General features: G+C 40.3%; 1 protein-coding gene across 4 annotated transcripts in view; it reads right to left on the reverse strand.

The window, feature by feature from the left end:
- Positions 1 to 16,096, reverse strand: part of LOC142389844 (synaptotagmin-2-like) — a 68,935-nt gene that overhangs the window by 10,123 nt on the left and 42,716 nt on the right. For 3 of the 4 annotated variants that reach the window (XM_075475009.1, XM_075475008.1, XM_075475010.1), the window contains 4 exons: positions 8,012 to 8,227; positions 7,511 to 7,671; positions 813 to 950; positions 282 to 449 (listed from right to left, as the gene is read on the reverse strand). In XM_075475009.1, the coding sequence (XP_075331124.1) occupies positions 282 to 449; positions 813 to 950; positions 7,511 to 7,671; positions 8,012 to 8,207 (663 nt within the window). In that variant the 5' untranslated portion in view covers positions 8,208 to 8,227. The remainder of the gene's footprint in view (positions 1 to 281; positions 450 to 812; positions 951 to 7,510; positions 7,672 to 8,011; positions 8,228 to 16,096) is intronic. The other variant, XM_075475012.1, reaches the window with a different exon arrangement.

The following is a 16,096-nucleotide window of genomic DNA, read 5'->3' on the forward strand; positions in this document are numbered from 1 at the left end:
GCAAGGTGCACTAGAGGTGGCCGTCTCCTTTAATATGATTCCCTACCACACTCTGCATGTCAGAAACCTTCAATATGTCTGCTGCTTTTTATCACTGCTGGGAAGAAGTCAAAGAGTGAAAGAAGACAGACTCTAAGTACCTGCTAAGCTCTACAAGACAGAGGAGAAACAGAGGAGCAACTCAGCTTTAACAGGACCTGTCTAGTCATCAAATGGCACGCTGTAAATGTGGTTTTATTTTGTAATCACATAAGGGTGAGCATTTTTCAATTTCCACTTGCCTTGAAAACGAAGGTTTCATTGAAGACAGGATTGAGTGTTTTCTTGTGAACCTTTGTGTCATACTTTTTCTTCTTGTCAGGGAGGACGAAGACCTTGACGTAAGGGTCCGAGGTGCCACCGCTGTCCATGGAGAGGAGATCCGCTGCTTGCAGGATTCCAACAGTCAACTGGAGAGTTTGAAGTGATCAGAATCAGAATCAGAATCAGAATCAGAATCAGCTTTATTGACCAGGTTTGACTAAACAAACAAGGAATTTGACTCCGGTAACTTCACTCACAAAGTACAACATTCAACAATAACATGAAATAATAAAAATTAGAAATGCAGAACAGTAAGAGTTGAATTGATTATAAATAGAAATAAATAGAAACTATGGGTGGGAATGCTATTCCTGGGTGAAGTGATGTGATTAAATGACAGTCAAAAGCTTTTTCAAGACCAAGGGAAACTAAACTTTCTGTTTCGGAAGATCTATAAATCAATACCAGGCCAGAGGAAAAGCCAAAAATAAACTGCAGCATGCGCTTGCCTTGTTCTCCTGGAAGTCATAATCAATGGAATACTGCAGCTTCCCGAGCTTTTCCTTCTCCTTCACTTCTTCCTCCTTCTCATCTCCAGTTAGCCCTGGCTCCACATCGTCTTCTTCATCATCATCATCCTGTTGTTTCTGCAACGAGAGAAGGGAGACAGGCAGCAGAGAAAGAAGTGAGAAGATGGTTGTGAGGTGGCAGCTGTGCTGAACCTCAAACCACGAGTATCAGCAGTCGGGTTAGACACAGCACCTACCTTCCACTTACCCCAGTGATACTAGTGCAATCTGTTCATCGATGACCACGGTTGCAACCTGACTTGATTTCACTATTTCTTGGGTGACACCATTTGCTGTGTTCTGTTTCTCATGAGTAGTACAGGTATGTTACATTTTCTACAAGAACAGGCCGGGAATTTCTCCAAATCTGGTGTAAAAATACCATGTCAATAAAACTTTAAATACTGTGTAAGGATGGAGTGGTAATGAAACAGCCAATATACAGGAAATTGACATAAATAAGAGGACCTCACATTGCAACTGAATCCAGTTAAACAGCTCAGAAAGATCTTTGGAAGTTCTCTTCTTCACGTTTAAAAACAGTGATTAGGAAGCCTGAAATTGACACGACTGATGTGCGGAGCAGTCAGATGGATTGCTTTTACAGGGAGTGGACAAAATAACACAATGTCAGGAAAAAGGACTCTGAAAGAACTGCAGCCACACAAATCCCAAACATGACTCATCTTAAATGAGAAAACTTCATAGTGGCATATTGCACTCATAGGAAAGCAGTATCGGCAGAGATTAGTAAGTGTTAGTAATATATTGAAGAACATTATGGAATACTTTCACTTAAAAGCCTCTAATTCAAAAAAAGCTGGGATGCTGTGTAAAATGTAAATAACAATAGAATGCAATGATTTTCAAATCTCAGAAACCAATATTTCATTCGCAATAGAGCATAGAAAAATTCTGAAAGTGACACATCTTATTATTTTATGAAAAATATCAGCTCATCTGGATTCTATACATATAGAGAAAGTTGAGATGGGGGCAACAAAAGGCTGGAAAAGTAAGTGGTAATAAATGGAAACAGCTAGAGGAACATGTTACAACTAATTAGGTTAATTGGCAACAGGTCAGTAACATGACCAGGTATTTTAAAAGAGCACCTTAAAGGGATAGTTCTCCTCTTTTGACATGAAGCTGTATGACATCCCATACTAGCAATATCATTTATGAACATTGACTTACCCCCCGCTGCGTCTTGTGAGCCGGGTTCCAGCCTCGTTTTGCTGTTGACGAAGGTAGTCCGGCTGGTTGGCTGGGGTTTAAAAAAATAAAGTATTTTGCTTCTCAAAACAATATGCGTTCAAAAGAGTAATACATTTGCATCATAAAATCGTTGTCCAGGAAAACGTCAGACCTCACAATCGCTTAGTGCTATTTTATCTCCCTTCGTATCACTGCGTGCTGCCGCCTGCCTACAGCCGCACCTGTTTCAAGGTGTAGACAGTGCAGACCGAAGTGCAGACCGAAGTGTAGATTGAGCAGCCCTCTGCTTCTGAGCAGTAAACACCATGAAACAGGTGCGGCAGTAGGCAGGCGGCAGCACGCAGTGATACAAAGGGAGAGAAAATAGCACCAAGCGATTGTGAGGTCTGACGTTTTCCTGGACAACGATTTTGTGGTGCAAATGTATTACTCTTTTGAACGCATATTGTTTTGAGAAGCAAAACGCTGGAACTCGGCTCACAGGACGCAGTAGGGGTAAGTCAATGTTCATGCACGATATCGCTAGTATGGGATGTCATACAGCTTCATGTCAAAAGAAGCGAACTATCCCTTTAAAGAGGCAGAGTCTCTCAAAAGTAAAGATAGGCAGAGGTTCAGCCAACTGCAAAACACTTCACGATCTTCCACGTTAAATTGTGAAGACTATGAGTTATCCATCATCTACAGTACACAATAATGTCAAAAGATTAGTATCAATTATTATCAATATGGAGACATTTCTATGTGCAAGGGACACCGGCAAAAATCAATACTGGATGACTGTGAACTTCGGGCCCCGAGGTGGCACTGCACTACAAGCAGGCATGATACTGTCATAGAAATGCCTGCATGGGCTCAGGAACACTTCCAGAAATCCCAGTCTGTGAACACAGTTCACTGTGCCATCCACTAATGCAGGTTAATGCTCTATCATGCAAAGAAAAAGCAAAAGAAAAAGCCATATGTGAACATGACCCATAAAAACTGCTGTCTTCTCTGGGCCAAAGCTCATTTAAAATGGACGGGGGCAAAGTGTAGACCGTTCTCTGCCAGGTGAATAAAAATTTGAAATGCTTTTTGGAAATCATACATGAATCAAGGAGGTGCATTAGTGCCAACGGAATAGCACTAGCAACAAGCACATCAGGAAATGCGCCATCAGTGCTGAAAGGTACATACAGGTTTTAGAGTATTCTAATATAACAGAATGGTCTCATAGTAGATGAGTCCCTGTGTTGGAGTGGCCAGCCAATACTGAAGACATTTGGTGCATCATGAAAAACTAAATATAACACAGAAGACCTACACCGGGACCTACACCGGGACTGTGAGATTTGTTGCTGTCGTCAAGATAATCTAATATTTTTCATCAAATTGTAAAATGCATCACTTTCAACATTTGATGTTTTACACTTTGTATTGTGACAAAATATCAGTTTTGGGATTTGCAAATCACAGCATTCTGTTTTTATTCACATTTTTAATTTTACATGGAGTCCAAACTTCTTTTTTTTTGATGACTTGTGGCTGTAAACATATTTTGGAGTCAGAATAATATCTTAGTCGGGCCCACTTTACTATGGCTGCCTTCTTGAAAATGTCATTGTAAGACTTGAGGCTTCTAACTCACATGTCTGCTCGAGTGTGCCTCTGTACGTAGGGTGCATGCTCTACCTGGAGACATTTCTGTGTGCAAGGGACACAGAAATGGGGCTGGGGGTGTGGGTCTAAAGACGCACACCCCCAGCCTCATTGACAAGCTAGCAAATCTACTTAGCCGCCTTTTCATCAAGCAATGGCCATGATAATATACCCTCAAGTTATAGATTGTTGTGCAAATTTAGAAGTCATACAAAGTTATGTCATATATGACCCGAGTGTTTCCCATAATGATTGGAGTTGAGAATTGACTTGCTGTGTATGAATACCAATAAGCTCAATTTATTTGGGAACTTAATCTACAAATCCCACACCTTTAAAATAATATTGTTTTTAATATAGTTGGGCTTGGTGTAAGAGTAAGTAATTTCAAGTTAAAGGATTAAGTCCAAATTAAACACCAAAATCCAAATCAAGATGCAAATCATTTTTGATTTAGTGAAGCTAAAAAAAAAATCTAATTTACAATCAAAGTCTGTGTGGACACTACACTGAAGTCAACACATAAATCTGAGAAGATTCCAGCCTTACATGTCAAAACTGAGCCAAGGCATGTCTCAAAAAATGTACAGAGCTGTTGTCGACAAAGATGGAAAAGTATTGAACTTTGTTAGCTGCCACAATATTCAAAATTGTTGAACACATTTAAAAAAAAAAGGCACAAAACTAATGCAACTACTGTGTGAACAGTTACAAAGTTTGTTGGTGCAGGCAGGAGAGGGAGGTAATGTTCAGTGGGCGGAAATGGGAATGGGAAAACAGTCCCGTGCAGGGCTCAAGTCCACGCTTTGCTTATTTTGTCCATTCCATGTAAGCAAAAGAAGCTGGGTGTCTTCACTAAGAGGAATTGAAGGACAGAGCTGAGGCAGTGATGGGCTTTGATCAGGCACTGACGGAGTGAAACCTGACACTTTTAAAGAAAAGTTCTCACACTTGCTAAAACTTAATCTAAAAAATAATCTCATATATGCTATATCATCCGCCTGCAGCGTGACACGCCGGATTCACTTCAAACCAAGCAATATCAGTATCTGTCATTTATCTCCTCCTAACATCCCACATTTTCAGTAATGTTTTTGCACCACTGATTTTGGTAGGAATTTGGTGCTTTCAGAGTACTCTGACATGACTGATTACAAAATTTATTCCAAACCAAGTCCAGATTTTCTCTCTGATATGAATCATCGTGCCACTCTTGATCACTATCTGGAGCTAAATTCAGTAGTTCACTGACATCCCCTGTGATGATCAGGTGATGAGGAAGAATTTAAATCAAATCTTTTTATCCTCCATCTTTCCTTTGCATCATGCCCAGTGACTCATCACTGTTTCAGCTCTTCAGAGGCAGTCTCAACTAATCGTGAGGGAGAAATTAGCTGTGACATCACTAAAGTAAACTTATTTTGGAGTTAGGATAATATCTTGCCGTGGCCTACTTTCCTATGGCTGTCTTCTTGAAAATGTCTTCGTAAGACTGGAGGGTCCAGCTACTCACTGAAGAGCTGGAAGAGGAACAGGGTACACACACAAATAATACACACACACATACACACATTTCATGCTGTCTCTCATGCATGCTTAAAAACTCTCTCTCTGTCTCTCTCACACACACACACGTTATCGTACATTATCCTTATTTGTGTCTTTATTGTGGTAAATGCTTTTCATTCAAGCATGCCAGGCCACACAATGCAGGATCCGAGTTTATTTCTGATGGCAAATGTAAATTACTGTATGATTTCTGAGCTAAAATTTACGTTTCGATGTTACTGAAAGCCTCTGTGGCAAATTTTTGCTGGGCTCAAAAATTTCTGTACCTATGCACTAAGTGAAATGCACACATCCATGGAGGGTTCATGCCATATTGAGAATTTCCAGTTCTTCTCAAACTTCCAGTGGGGGCTCAAAGATAAAGACATGGTATGTCTGAATGAATGCCCTTTGGGCAACTCCACTGAGTAAAATGCAAGCTCAGTACTTAGGTTTTAGTAAACATGATGTGTGCTAAAACAGACAGCTGACTGTGGCCTTAGCTTTGGAAAGAATAAAATCAGGCCTTTTAGTCGTTCACTCCAAATTTAGGCAAACATTCTGGCCCACCATGTCTCTTCAGTGAGTCCAAAGTGCTTCAGGGAGGAAAAGGGCATCAATGACTGTCACCGAGTATGTCAGCAGCATGGGTCATCCAGGAAAGTTACTCTCAAGTCAAGTTGTGGCCATTCAATGGTACCTACTGCAAGGGAATATGCTGGTCTTTGTCAAGAGGTACAAACAGCTTCATCTGTTGTGGGGCTCGGAGCATGTTTGCACAATTGGAGAATTGTAAGTCAATTTCAAACCCAGGTTATTACTTAGAAAAATAATTGGACATAAGTTTTTGGTTGGGCTCTACAATTGAGATCTGGCTTAGCGGAAACATGCTCTAAGCTCTCAGGTAAAGTTTCAGCTATTATTAGACAAATATCCAGCTTACCCCTTGCACATGCATGTTAGTGATCTCTAGTGAGTTGCTCAGTGCACTCGTCATTCAAAGGCTTAACCGTAGGATGAATTTCATGTTCATTTCCAACCATAAATATTTAAACAGATATTTATTCTGTTGTTTTTTTTTTGCCAAAAATTGCAATCTCTTAATGTTCAAGACATAGCAATTGGTGCGGCATATCACTTCAGTGGATTTTGCGAAGCAGCTTAATTTGCCTCCAAAGAGTCCTCAAGCACCCGCAGCACCTAAGCTTGCAAAGAACTAAGGAAGCCATAGCACTCATTGTCATCATCACTGCAATCCAACCCGTCCAAGCCCAGCCCAGCCCACTCCCACCACCGCTCCCCGCCCTGCCCTGGTCTGCGCTTACACAGAGCGGCCAGACAGGGGTGCCGCGTGCTATCAGACCTACCGTAGGCAGAGAAGTCCACCACAGTCAAGATACACGGAGCACACATAAGACACAAAGCAGGAAGGAGGAGAGCAGAGACAAAGGAAGAGATTGAACTCACAGCAGACACCAAAGAAGGGTAATCACAGCAAATGCAGTTAGCTACACTGTAGGGAGTGAGGAAAATGACAGATGGAGAAGCCTCCTCATTAGCACAGTTTTAACTTGTGCAGCAAGGCCATTGGGTTTTAGAATAACTTCAAGTTTGACGTGTTCTCGCTGCTCTTTGTCCAATCATCAATCATGTATATGAGAAATAACTTTGACAGACCCAAAGGCAACATCACTGCACTAACTACAAATTTTTGATAATGGCTCTTTTATGTATGGAAGAAAAGCAGTCATTAAAGGAGGCTGAGTATATAAGAACCCTGTCATTTTTCACTCAAACCCCAGAGCAAAGAGAAAGAGCAACAATAACATTCATGACAAGTACATTGAATAACAAAGAAAGAGAGAGAAAATGAAATAAATAATAATTATGGTGGATAAAGAATGCAGTTAACACCTGTGGAAAATATTATTATGGGTTTGAAAAACATCAAAAAACTTATACAACTTGATCCATAATCTCATAAGCAATACAACAAATTTCAAACTTTAAGTGAGAGTTTTAATGCTACTTTTCTAGAATAAAATAAATTAGCTGAGTCCAAGTTATGACACGTAATTTATATCTATATTCCAAAGCAATGCCTCACATTAGGGCCCACAGATGTTTCGTAACAGGGTCATGAACAGGCCATAGTTAAATGTGGTTTGTTTAGCCTCATGTGCAGCGTAAATTTCCTCGGCCGGGACATGACCCCGCGCGGTGGAACATACCTCTCCCCCTTTCAGGTTCTTCATTCCCATGTCACCCTTCCCCTTCTTGCCCTTCTTGTTCTTCTTCTTCTTGCAGCAGCATTTCTTGATGATGCAGAAGCAGCAGGTTAGAATGAGTAAAGCAGCGACCACAGCAATGGCAATGATGGCCCAGGATGGCACTGAGGGGATCACACAAACAAGTTTACAGGCGGCACACTCAAAACAAGCTGTAAGAAGAAAATACTCTGACATTTGACCAACCAGTCATTTAGTCTGCTTCATGTCATGTCCTGAACCAAATGTATTTAGTGAGAGGTGGTAGATTAGCAATTAGACTGAATGGAAATTAGATTTCTCTGCCATTAGGAAGAGCAGTCAGTGATCAATAATGAATAAAGACATTATGCAGTTACCGATGCCTGCAGCAAAAGAGAAAATCTAATTCCAAAATCATTGTTCAGAATCACGTCAATAAGAGTTGGGTGATTGGAAAAGGTTTGGGTTTTGCCTGGCACTCACGTGGGATCTTGTCGATTTCATTCAGGAACTTGTTTTTGATCTCGTCGAAGGCATCGTTCTTGTTGACGGGTTCCGTGGAGTTTTCAGCGGAGACTAATGCGACGAGGGCCGGAGTAACACTCAAGTCACTTTCCCCCGTTGGCTTGGCAGCAACCATTGGCGTTGTCTGATGCTTGAACAAGTTCCACTTCGTCATTTAGGCTGCACACACAGTCCCTGAAAAACAGCATGGAAACACAGTCATTACATGAGGCCATTAAACCTTCACAGACTTGTTTTCCACAAGCATATTTTATTCCACTTGTGGGCACAGAATGTAAAATTTTACTGGCCGGCATTGACGGTGTAAACTGTGTAAATCTGCAAATGTTCACGTGAAACATGCTTAAAAAAGAAAAACTGCATGTTTTATGTAAATATTACAGTATTCAGTTATTTTATGGTATCAGCTAAAAGGATGAAAAGTTTGTCTATGGCTGTAGGGAGCAGTTCTAAAACATTGAAATCAATCAACAAGCAGAGCCTAAACATTACTTTTCTTTATTTGTTAAAAAGAATAAATAATATATTTGTAGCTTAGATGGGATAGCTGGTTACCACCAGCAGCTGGATGTGGAACCCAGATGCTTCTTGTATATCCTCACTGAATATTTGGTGGCCCCAGGCTTGTCGGGCATCCTCTCTTGCCCACTGATTCAACTAAAAATCGTGTGGTTACCAGTTGACAGCCGTCAGCTCCTCTCTTCACCCAAGTGCTCAAGACATATGGTCACAGATCTGTTGGTACGATTACAAAATCAATAACGGAGTGTTTCTTGGTGCCAAGTGCACTTATGAACACTTCCAGCACCTGCACTTGAACAGGCCACAGAGAATGGATGGATGGAGGACAAAACAATTCCTAAACTTGTTGTGTTGCAAGGAACGTTAAACAGAGGTTCTTTTTTTGATGGGCAGAAAGTTTTGAACCAAAATTTAATGTTGCGACAGCATGCATCTCACACATGCAGAATCACGAACAGACCAAAAACTACCTAATGGGAAAAAGTTAAGGAGGAAATTATCTCCTTGTGACCTGGTCACAGAGATATCTCTGGAGTGAGAATAATCTCTTTAAGACTTAATTACAAGGTGGTGGCATGTAATTCATAAGTCACGTGAAATTTATGGAAGTGGCCTTGTCATAATGGATACGCAGGAGAGTATGGTGGCAGAACCCCACAAAACCAAGACTTTTGACCAAAACACCCTTTTTTGATCCCCCAGCTAAACCTTTGTTTTCTTACCCTGGTCTGGTATATTTTTGGAGATTTTTTGGGGATTTTGTTACTTTTATGTTTTGTCACACATTTTTTTGAGGACAGACCGCTAATGATATTTCAGCAGAGAACTCTGGCGGAAAGGAAATAGAGAAAGAAAATGGTCCAACAACAAAAGCAGCATCAAAGTCCTTCAACAGGGCAAGGGCAGCCATTTGAACACACGGTGCTCAGCTGCAGCTATCCACGGGACTCACATTAACAACAACAAAACACGAGCCTCGATAAAAATCTGGCACCAACACAATTAGTTACAGTGCAGTACAAGTCCACTGCTTCATACTGTACACTTTGTTTACACATCTGTGTCTTCATGCTAGGCAGTCAAACCTTTGACTACAATTGTAAAAAATAAATCTAAAAACCTGGGACAGTCTCCATCCTCTGAGGAGGCACAAAATAACTGTTGCCAGTCACACCACTGTCCGTCATGGACAATGATTTGAGATAAGTTACCAAATAACCAACAAGAAGTAACTATCAGACCTAAATCCCCCCTCCATTCTTTGTTTTGTCTGATTCCTGTGCTTGAGCAAACAGTGCCTGACCTGGAGAGGTGTGTAAACGCACAGAGAAGGAAAAAGAGCAACTACAAACCATCCACCTGTTTTTTTTTTTTTTCCACAAGCCAAACAAATGTTCAATCAGAGCTCTTATCGCTTCTAGAAATCACACTGTGACAAGTGCAGCTGAAAGCAGCCTGCCAACAGAGCAATGAGTGATTGAGCGAGACCTCAATTCAGAAGGCAGTGACAGATGACAAGCATAACACAAGAAGACTTCTGCTCTTGATTTTATTTCAGTCATGGTGGTATGAGAATAAGGAGGAATCTCCTATTTCCTCTTATACCCTCCTATTTCTCAAGTGCAAATTCTCCAAGTTGGTGCCAAAGATCCTGCTTCTATTTATTGCTGCATATAAATTATTCAAATTGAGGCTGACAGCAGTAAGGATAGGCTTATATTATTCAGGGGCCCTTGACTAGTTTATACATCTTGAAATATATGCTTGTGTTGCTGATGTTGCAAATGACAAACAGTTTGTTGAATATACTGAGCTGGGAACTGAACTATTACATAAAAATTACTGAGAAATTACTCAGAAATACTTTCACCTATCGCACATTTAGAAATGAGTGGGTTGCTCAGTAAAACAGAAATCTGCGCCTCTCTGTTCCCCCTCTACATAACACACAACTGTAGATAGTATGATAATACTGAAATGATCATTTCAAAGGCTGACATCAAAGGAAATTTTATCCTGTTTGTCCCTCACGTCGGGCCAAGGCAGACCAATTAAATTAACAGTCATGGATATGTGCTCGAGCATTCTATCTCCTTCACTTTGAGGGCGACAGTGAGGACGGACAGAGAGGACACAGATTTACGCCTTCGCTTTATGATATCCATTAGCCCTGTTTCACGGTCAGCCCTTACTACCCACACCAGGAAAATCTGCCACATAAACCATTTTTACTTCGAAACATGCTGGCTTACACCATCAGATCATGCTTATCGACCGGACTAATATAAGTGAGGAATGATCTGCTAGCTGAGGCTGTCAAAATACTTAACCTACAAGTTGGTCACATTAGAGGTCCTTCCACCTAACATATCATACAGGTCATTTCAAAGAAATAGGCTCATGTACATATTTACATATCTAAACCATGGACACGTAACTATAGAAACTACCATTTCAATTATATAATGTACATTTGTTTTATTCAAATGTGATGCCTCATGACTTTTTTCCTTTTGCAGTTTTTAAATCAATGTGAATCCTACATCCAACCTACGAGAGGCTGAGGGTAAAGTGAGATGATTCCTTGAACAGGAAAAATTTAACAGGAAGTGGACCTTTTCAACAGGATAAAGATCCAATGCACACTTGCAAATCTACCGAAGAACGTCTCAAAAAAGAACAAAAGGAGGGTTGTTGAAAGACTAATTAAAAGCCAGGATTTGAATCGTATAGAAATGTTGGATTGGAAATGGCAGTACACATAATAAACAAAGAATTTTACACAGAAAAGAGACAAATAAAGAAACTTAAAATCAGTGTAAAACAGGTGGATAATAATGCAAAAGAGGGCAATACTAGCTTCTGAAGCCAAGGGTACATTCACATTTTCAAAACAGGATCTTTACATCAATTGATATTTTTGTTCATTAACTAATTAGAAAGCTTATTTCTTGTGCTTTTGGTCATTTCTATGGTATTCTGCCATTAGCTGTAAGATCTGTTTCAAAGAGGATGAGATGTCCGTTGTACAAAAATTACAAAAAGCCATAATTTAACGTAAGATAAATGGTCAATGCACATACTTTTTTTGCATGATTCCAACTGTGGACACATTTTACTCAGAGCTGTACATGTCACCCCAAAATGGTAATGAATGAACTTTCTGCGATCACTCAAAGTCTTTAAATGACCACATTAGGAATCGTGAATATTTGTTCAACATTTTGCTCTTAGTTGAAATTTTACTGGACAAGAAAAAAAACTCTTGGTCATTACTGACGTTAAGAACAAATGTCAAGTGAATGACAAGTTCCTTAAAATTCATTCCGAAGGAAAAATGAATGTTCACATCAAATTTCACAGCAATATATCAACTAGTTTTTTTTATTTTTTTTTTATTTATAGATGCTTCAGTCAGTACTAAAGCAGTATTTCAAATTTCCTTGCTGTTCTGAGAGCAGGTGCAGTTGATAATCAGAGCAACCTACGCAAAAAAAAACAAATGTTTACACACAAAGAGCTTGTAATTAGGCTATGTTGATTTTGGCCTTATGCTAAGAAAGTCGGGATTCTAAGTGACTGCTGTTTTAGTCCCTAAATCCTGGAGAAAACTAACACTGCCTCCACCTCTGAAATGCTCTTGAGCAAGAGGCTTAACTCCTATTTTCTTCAAAGGAAATGTGATCAACGATAGCTGTAGTTGTTCTTGGGCAGATTCCAGCTATAAATATATTTAACAGTGTGACTATGGAGCGTTGGCATTGGTGGAACATTAGCACTGATGCATAGGGAAACATTCAAGAATGAATTAAAGGGGATGCTGATTATCATTCCCTGGAAGCAGTACTTTGCAACCAATACTTTGGTTACTAAAATTTGCAGTTCTGATGTCTGTATCTCAATGTGCGTCTCTACTCGTTAGAGTTTGAGTCTTGATTAGTTTAGAAAAAAAAAAAAAAAAAGGCTTGGCTGCACAACCCAGAGGAGCACTGCCTTGAGCGTGATCCGGCTCTTATCGCTAAATACGCTGCTCTAAGTGGGAAGGGGATCAAGCAGTTTTATCGCCTTTGTGCAAGCCAGCTGGATATAGCAACCTAGCCCACTGGCACAACATTGTTTTGAAAACCCTCTGTGGCACGTAAAAGTCTAACGTGTCACAAAAACTCTACCAGAAGCCAAAAGTATGAATATGAAGGCAGACATAATCAATTGAAAATTAAGATTTTGTTCAATCTGAGCAGACATACACTCTTCCTCTAAATGGGTCATGTGTTCTTATCTACACTTATAAAAATAGATTGGATAATAATTTAAGTCCATTGGAGATTAGGATTTTAACTGTGATACTTGTATATCTATGATATGTTGGAAAATTCTGAAGATGAAGTCCAAGAGTTTTATGAAGTAAATAAGAAATAATAAGTAAAAATGATGGACTCCGTTGGTTTATCACATCATATGTAGTCTCCATCATCATTATGACTCACTTAAAAAGACTCAAACATGCCTAAAGGAGTAGTGACTAATTGCCCTACACCTGTCAAACTCCCAGACATATCCTCACTCAAAGATAAAGTATAAACATATGCCTAACAGAGGCTGCTGCTCCATATAATGTCATGTGTGTAGTGACCGCTCAGTTCCCGACTTCCTCTCCAGTGATGGGAAACCCCTGCAGATAGGCCAACTCCTACGGGGGGATTGTGTTTATCGAGGGCTTATTAGCACCCACGTCAGCTCCGAGGGAAAACAACCTAAGCAGAGTGAGCTAAACTTGATGTTTGAACAACAACAAGTGCCCTGAACAGCAATTAATTAACAATCTTCAGCCAGACGGCCAAGTTTGCTTCCCAGCAGTGCTGACAACATGCCTCTGTAGCAGTTCACACAGCTGTCTGCTGGTGGGCAATCTGTGTGAGTTAAAGTTGCAATTTATATTTTAATTTAGACTTTTAATTAAACGCTGCACATAGTTCAAAACCTACAAACATCTTGGCATCCTCTTTCAAGATGGCTTCTATAAATGGAAAGTGAACTGGCAACGGGGTCATGTGACTGGCCCCTCAGGCCAACAGTAAGGAGCAGTGGGCCGGCAAATTAAGTATTGAATATTAGGCGCTGTGAAAAGATTGCTATATTCAAAGAGAATCAAACAGCAATAGCTGCTCGGTTGTCATGGGCCACTAGATGACACGGGTTCTCAAAGATACAAAGCAAACTGAATTATGTACCCGAGTGAAATCATTCAGCCCCCACTGTGGCCCCTGCCATCTGTGACATTACGGGTTATGTGTGGGTGGGCAGAGTGTTTGGCCTCCAGCTGAACGAGCTGCATGCATCCTGTGTAGCTTCATTTCCTCTAAATCGTACTGATGTGATTGCCGCAGTAAGATGAGTTGGATTCGATAAAACATCCTCAAGAAGTGTGGGACTTTTAAGGTTTTAAATCATAGAGACACCCTTGATTTTATCATTTCTGAGCTGAACAAACCATCGATGAAACTCTTTTACCAGATTATTTCTCACTGAGAATTTGCATGTAACTGCAAGCTCTAGTTTTCTATTTGTGCTTTTCATGCTGTGTGACTCTTTCATCCAAATGAGCTATTTTAGGAATAAGTTAGGTTGCATAAGATTCTGAGCGCATCGGTTAGTCAGTCATTTTTCACACACTTGGCATACATCTTTGATTCATGATATATGGACTTAAAGATACTGGAAGATGAGAATAGTGGCTCCACTAAACTGTGTCACAGCTGACCTCTGGTCTGGACTTGATTTCAGCTAAAAATGTACAGTGGAACATAGCATTTTATAGGATCCGGCAGAGAGGGCATTACTGCATTCAGAGTGCTGAACTGAAATGAGGAGTTGTTCCAATTAGAGATAATGTGCATCTTGGTTGCTGAACTCTAGCTACTTTATGGTAACTCCCCCCCTGTTTTAATGGAGTTGGGGCTTACAGTTGTCATAATGATCTCATTTTGGCCAAGTTTTAATGGGATTACAGGCAGGATACTGGTGACTGTGTTGCTTGTTATTTACCACAGGAGAATGAGAAACTGTGTGGAACTTGGCCTGACTCAAACCTGAGAGTATATTCAGTTGTATGAGAAGGGAAAAAAAACATGATCATAGAATTGCGGACGTTCTCATTTAGACTCCATTTGAAGTTTTCACATGGGCTTAAATCAAAAATCATGGGGGCGCCATTGGATTCAATAAATTCACATGCCTTCCGTAGCGCCGGCCTATTTGCGTCGATGCTCTTTCAAGCCAAATATTTAGTTCTGTGTATCTCTTCATCGAAATTTGTATCAAAACCAACAGCTGAACATATTTCAGCTCAGATGCACACGTAAACAAATGCTGAGTGTATGGCTGGAACAAATGTATGTAAGGTAGCCTGCTGTAGTTACAAAGCACTCTCTCTTTAGTCATTTCATGGCGGAGAGCCAAGAGAGTGACAAAGCCCTGGCAAAAACCAAAAACACAACACATGGTGCAGAACGTTTTTTTAGCCTTGAAGTGTCCAGCAACAATACATCGATGGGCGTGCGCCAAACATCTGTTAGACAGCATAATTCTACTTGGTCATAATTAAAACAATTTGACTAACAAAGCCTAGACGTCAGTGTTGAGCAAAATCTTTTCATCAATACATCTTTTAAGGTGTGTATGTCACCTTATTCATCCTTCGAGGTAATATTGTTTGTCAGGAAGGTTACCCAATACATACCTTGCCAAATTTCAGAAACACTTGGTTGTTATTGTTGTGGCTGTTATTTAGTGCTGCTAAACAAAAAAATCTAGAGTAAGCTTACAATTGTATTAGCTTAGTATCTGACATATATATCTGTACTAACTAGGGATGTCCCGATCCGATCACGTGGTTTCAGACTCGATCGGAATCGGACGTTACATCCCGATCAGGGATCGTATATATCTATAGATGTATATTTATTCTCGTTATTTATTTTTTTTATCAGAACTGTAATATTTCAAAACAAATGGAAATAAATAATAGCTTAGTATTTACTGTCATGTGGTGGTACAGAGTCAGACTGTCTCAACTCCACACAGAAACAACGCATGCGCATGACGTCACTTTGCTGCGTGCCGTAAAGCGAAGCTGAACACGGCAGCAGCAGGAAGCTGGGGGCACAAATGTCTGCGGTGTGGAGGTATTTTTAAAAATCCGGGACATCCTGGATCTGTTTCTTCGCGGTTCTTCATTTTTTTCAATGTACTGTAGAAGTATCGGATTGGGAATCGATTTCGGCAGATACTCAAAATCAAATGACTCGGACTCGGACTTGGACTCGGGGGCAATAAAACCTGATCGGGACGTCCCTAGTACTAACCAAAAACACTCAGACTTAACATCTGATGTTCAACTCAGTCACACTTTGATATTTTCGGAGGCACTGGACCCCTGTGTTTAGTCTTGAGGCCGCACAAATGCTCTGAATCCAAACATAATCACAACAAGCATCCGCGAGGAAATAAATGGCCACCAAT

This window comes from Odontesthes bonariensis, chromosome 10, assembly GCF_027942865.1.
Source record: "Odontesthes bonariensis isolate fOdoBon6 chromosome 10, fOdoBon6.hap1, whole genome shotgun sequence".
NCBI lineage: Eukaryota > Metazoa > Chordata > Actinopteri > Atheriniformes > Atherinopsidae > Odontesthes > Odontesthes bonariensis.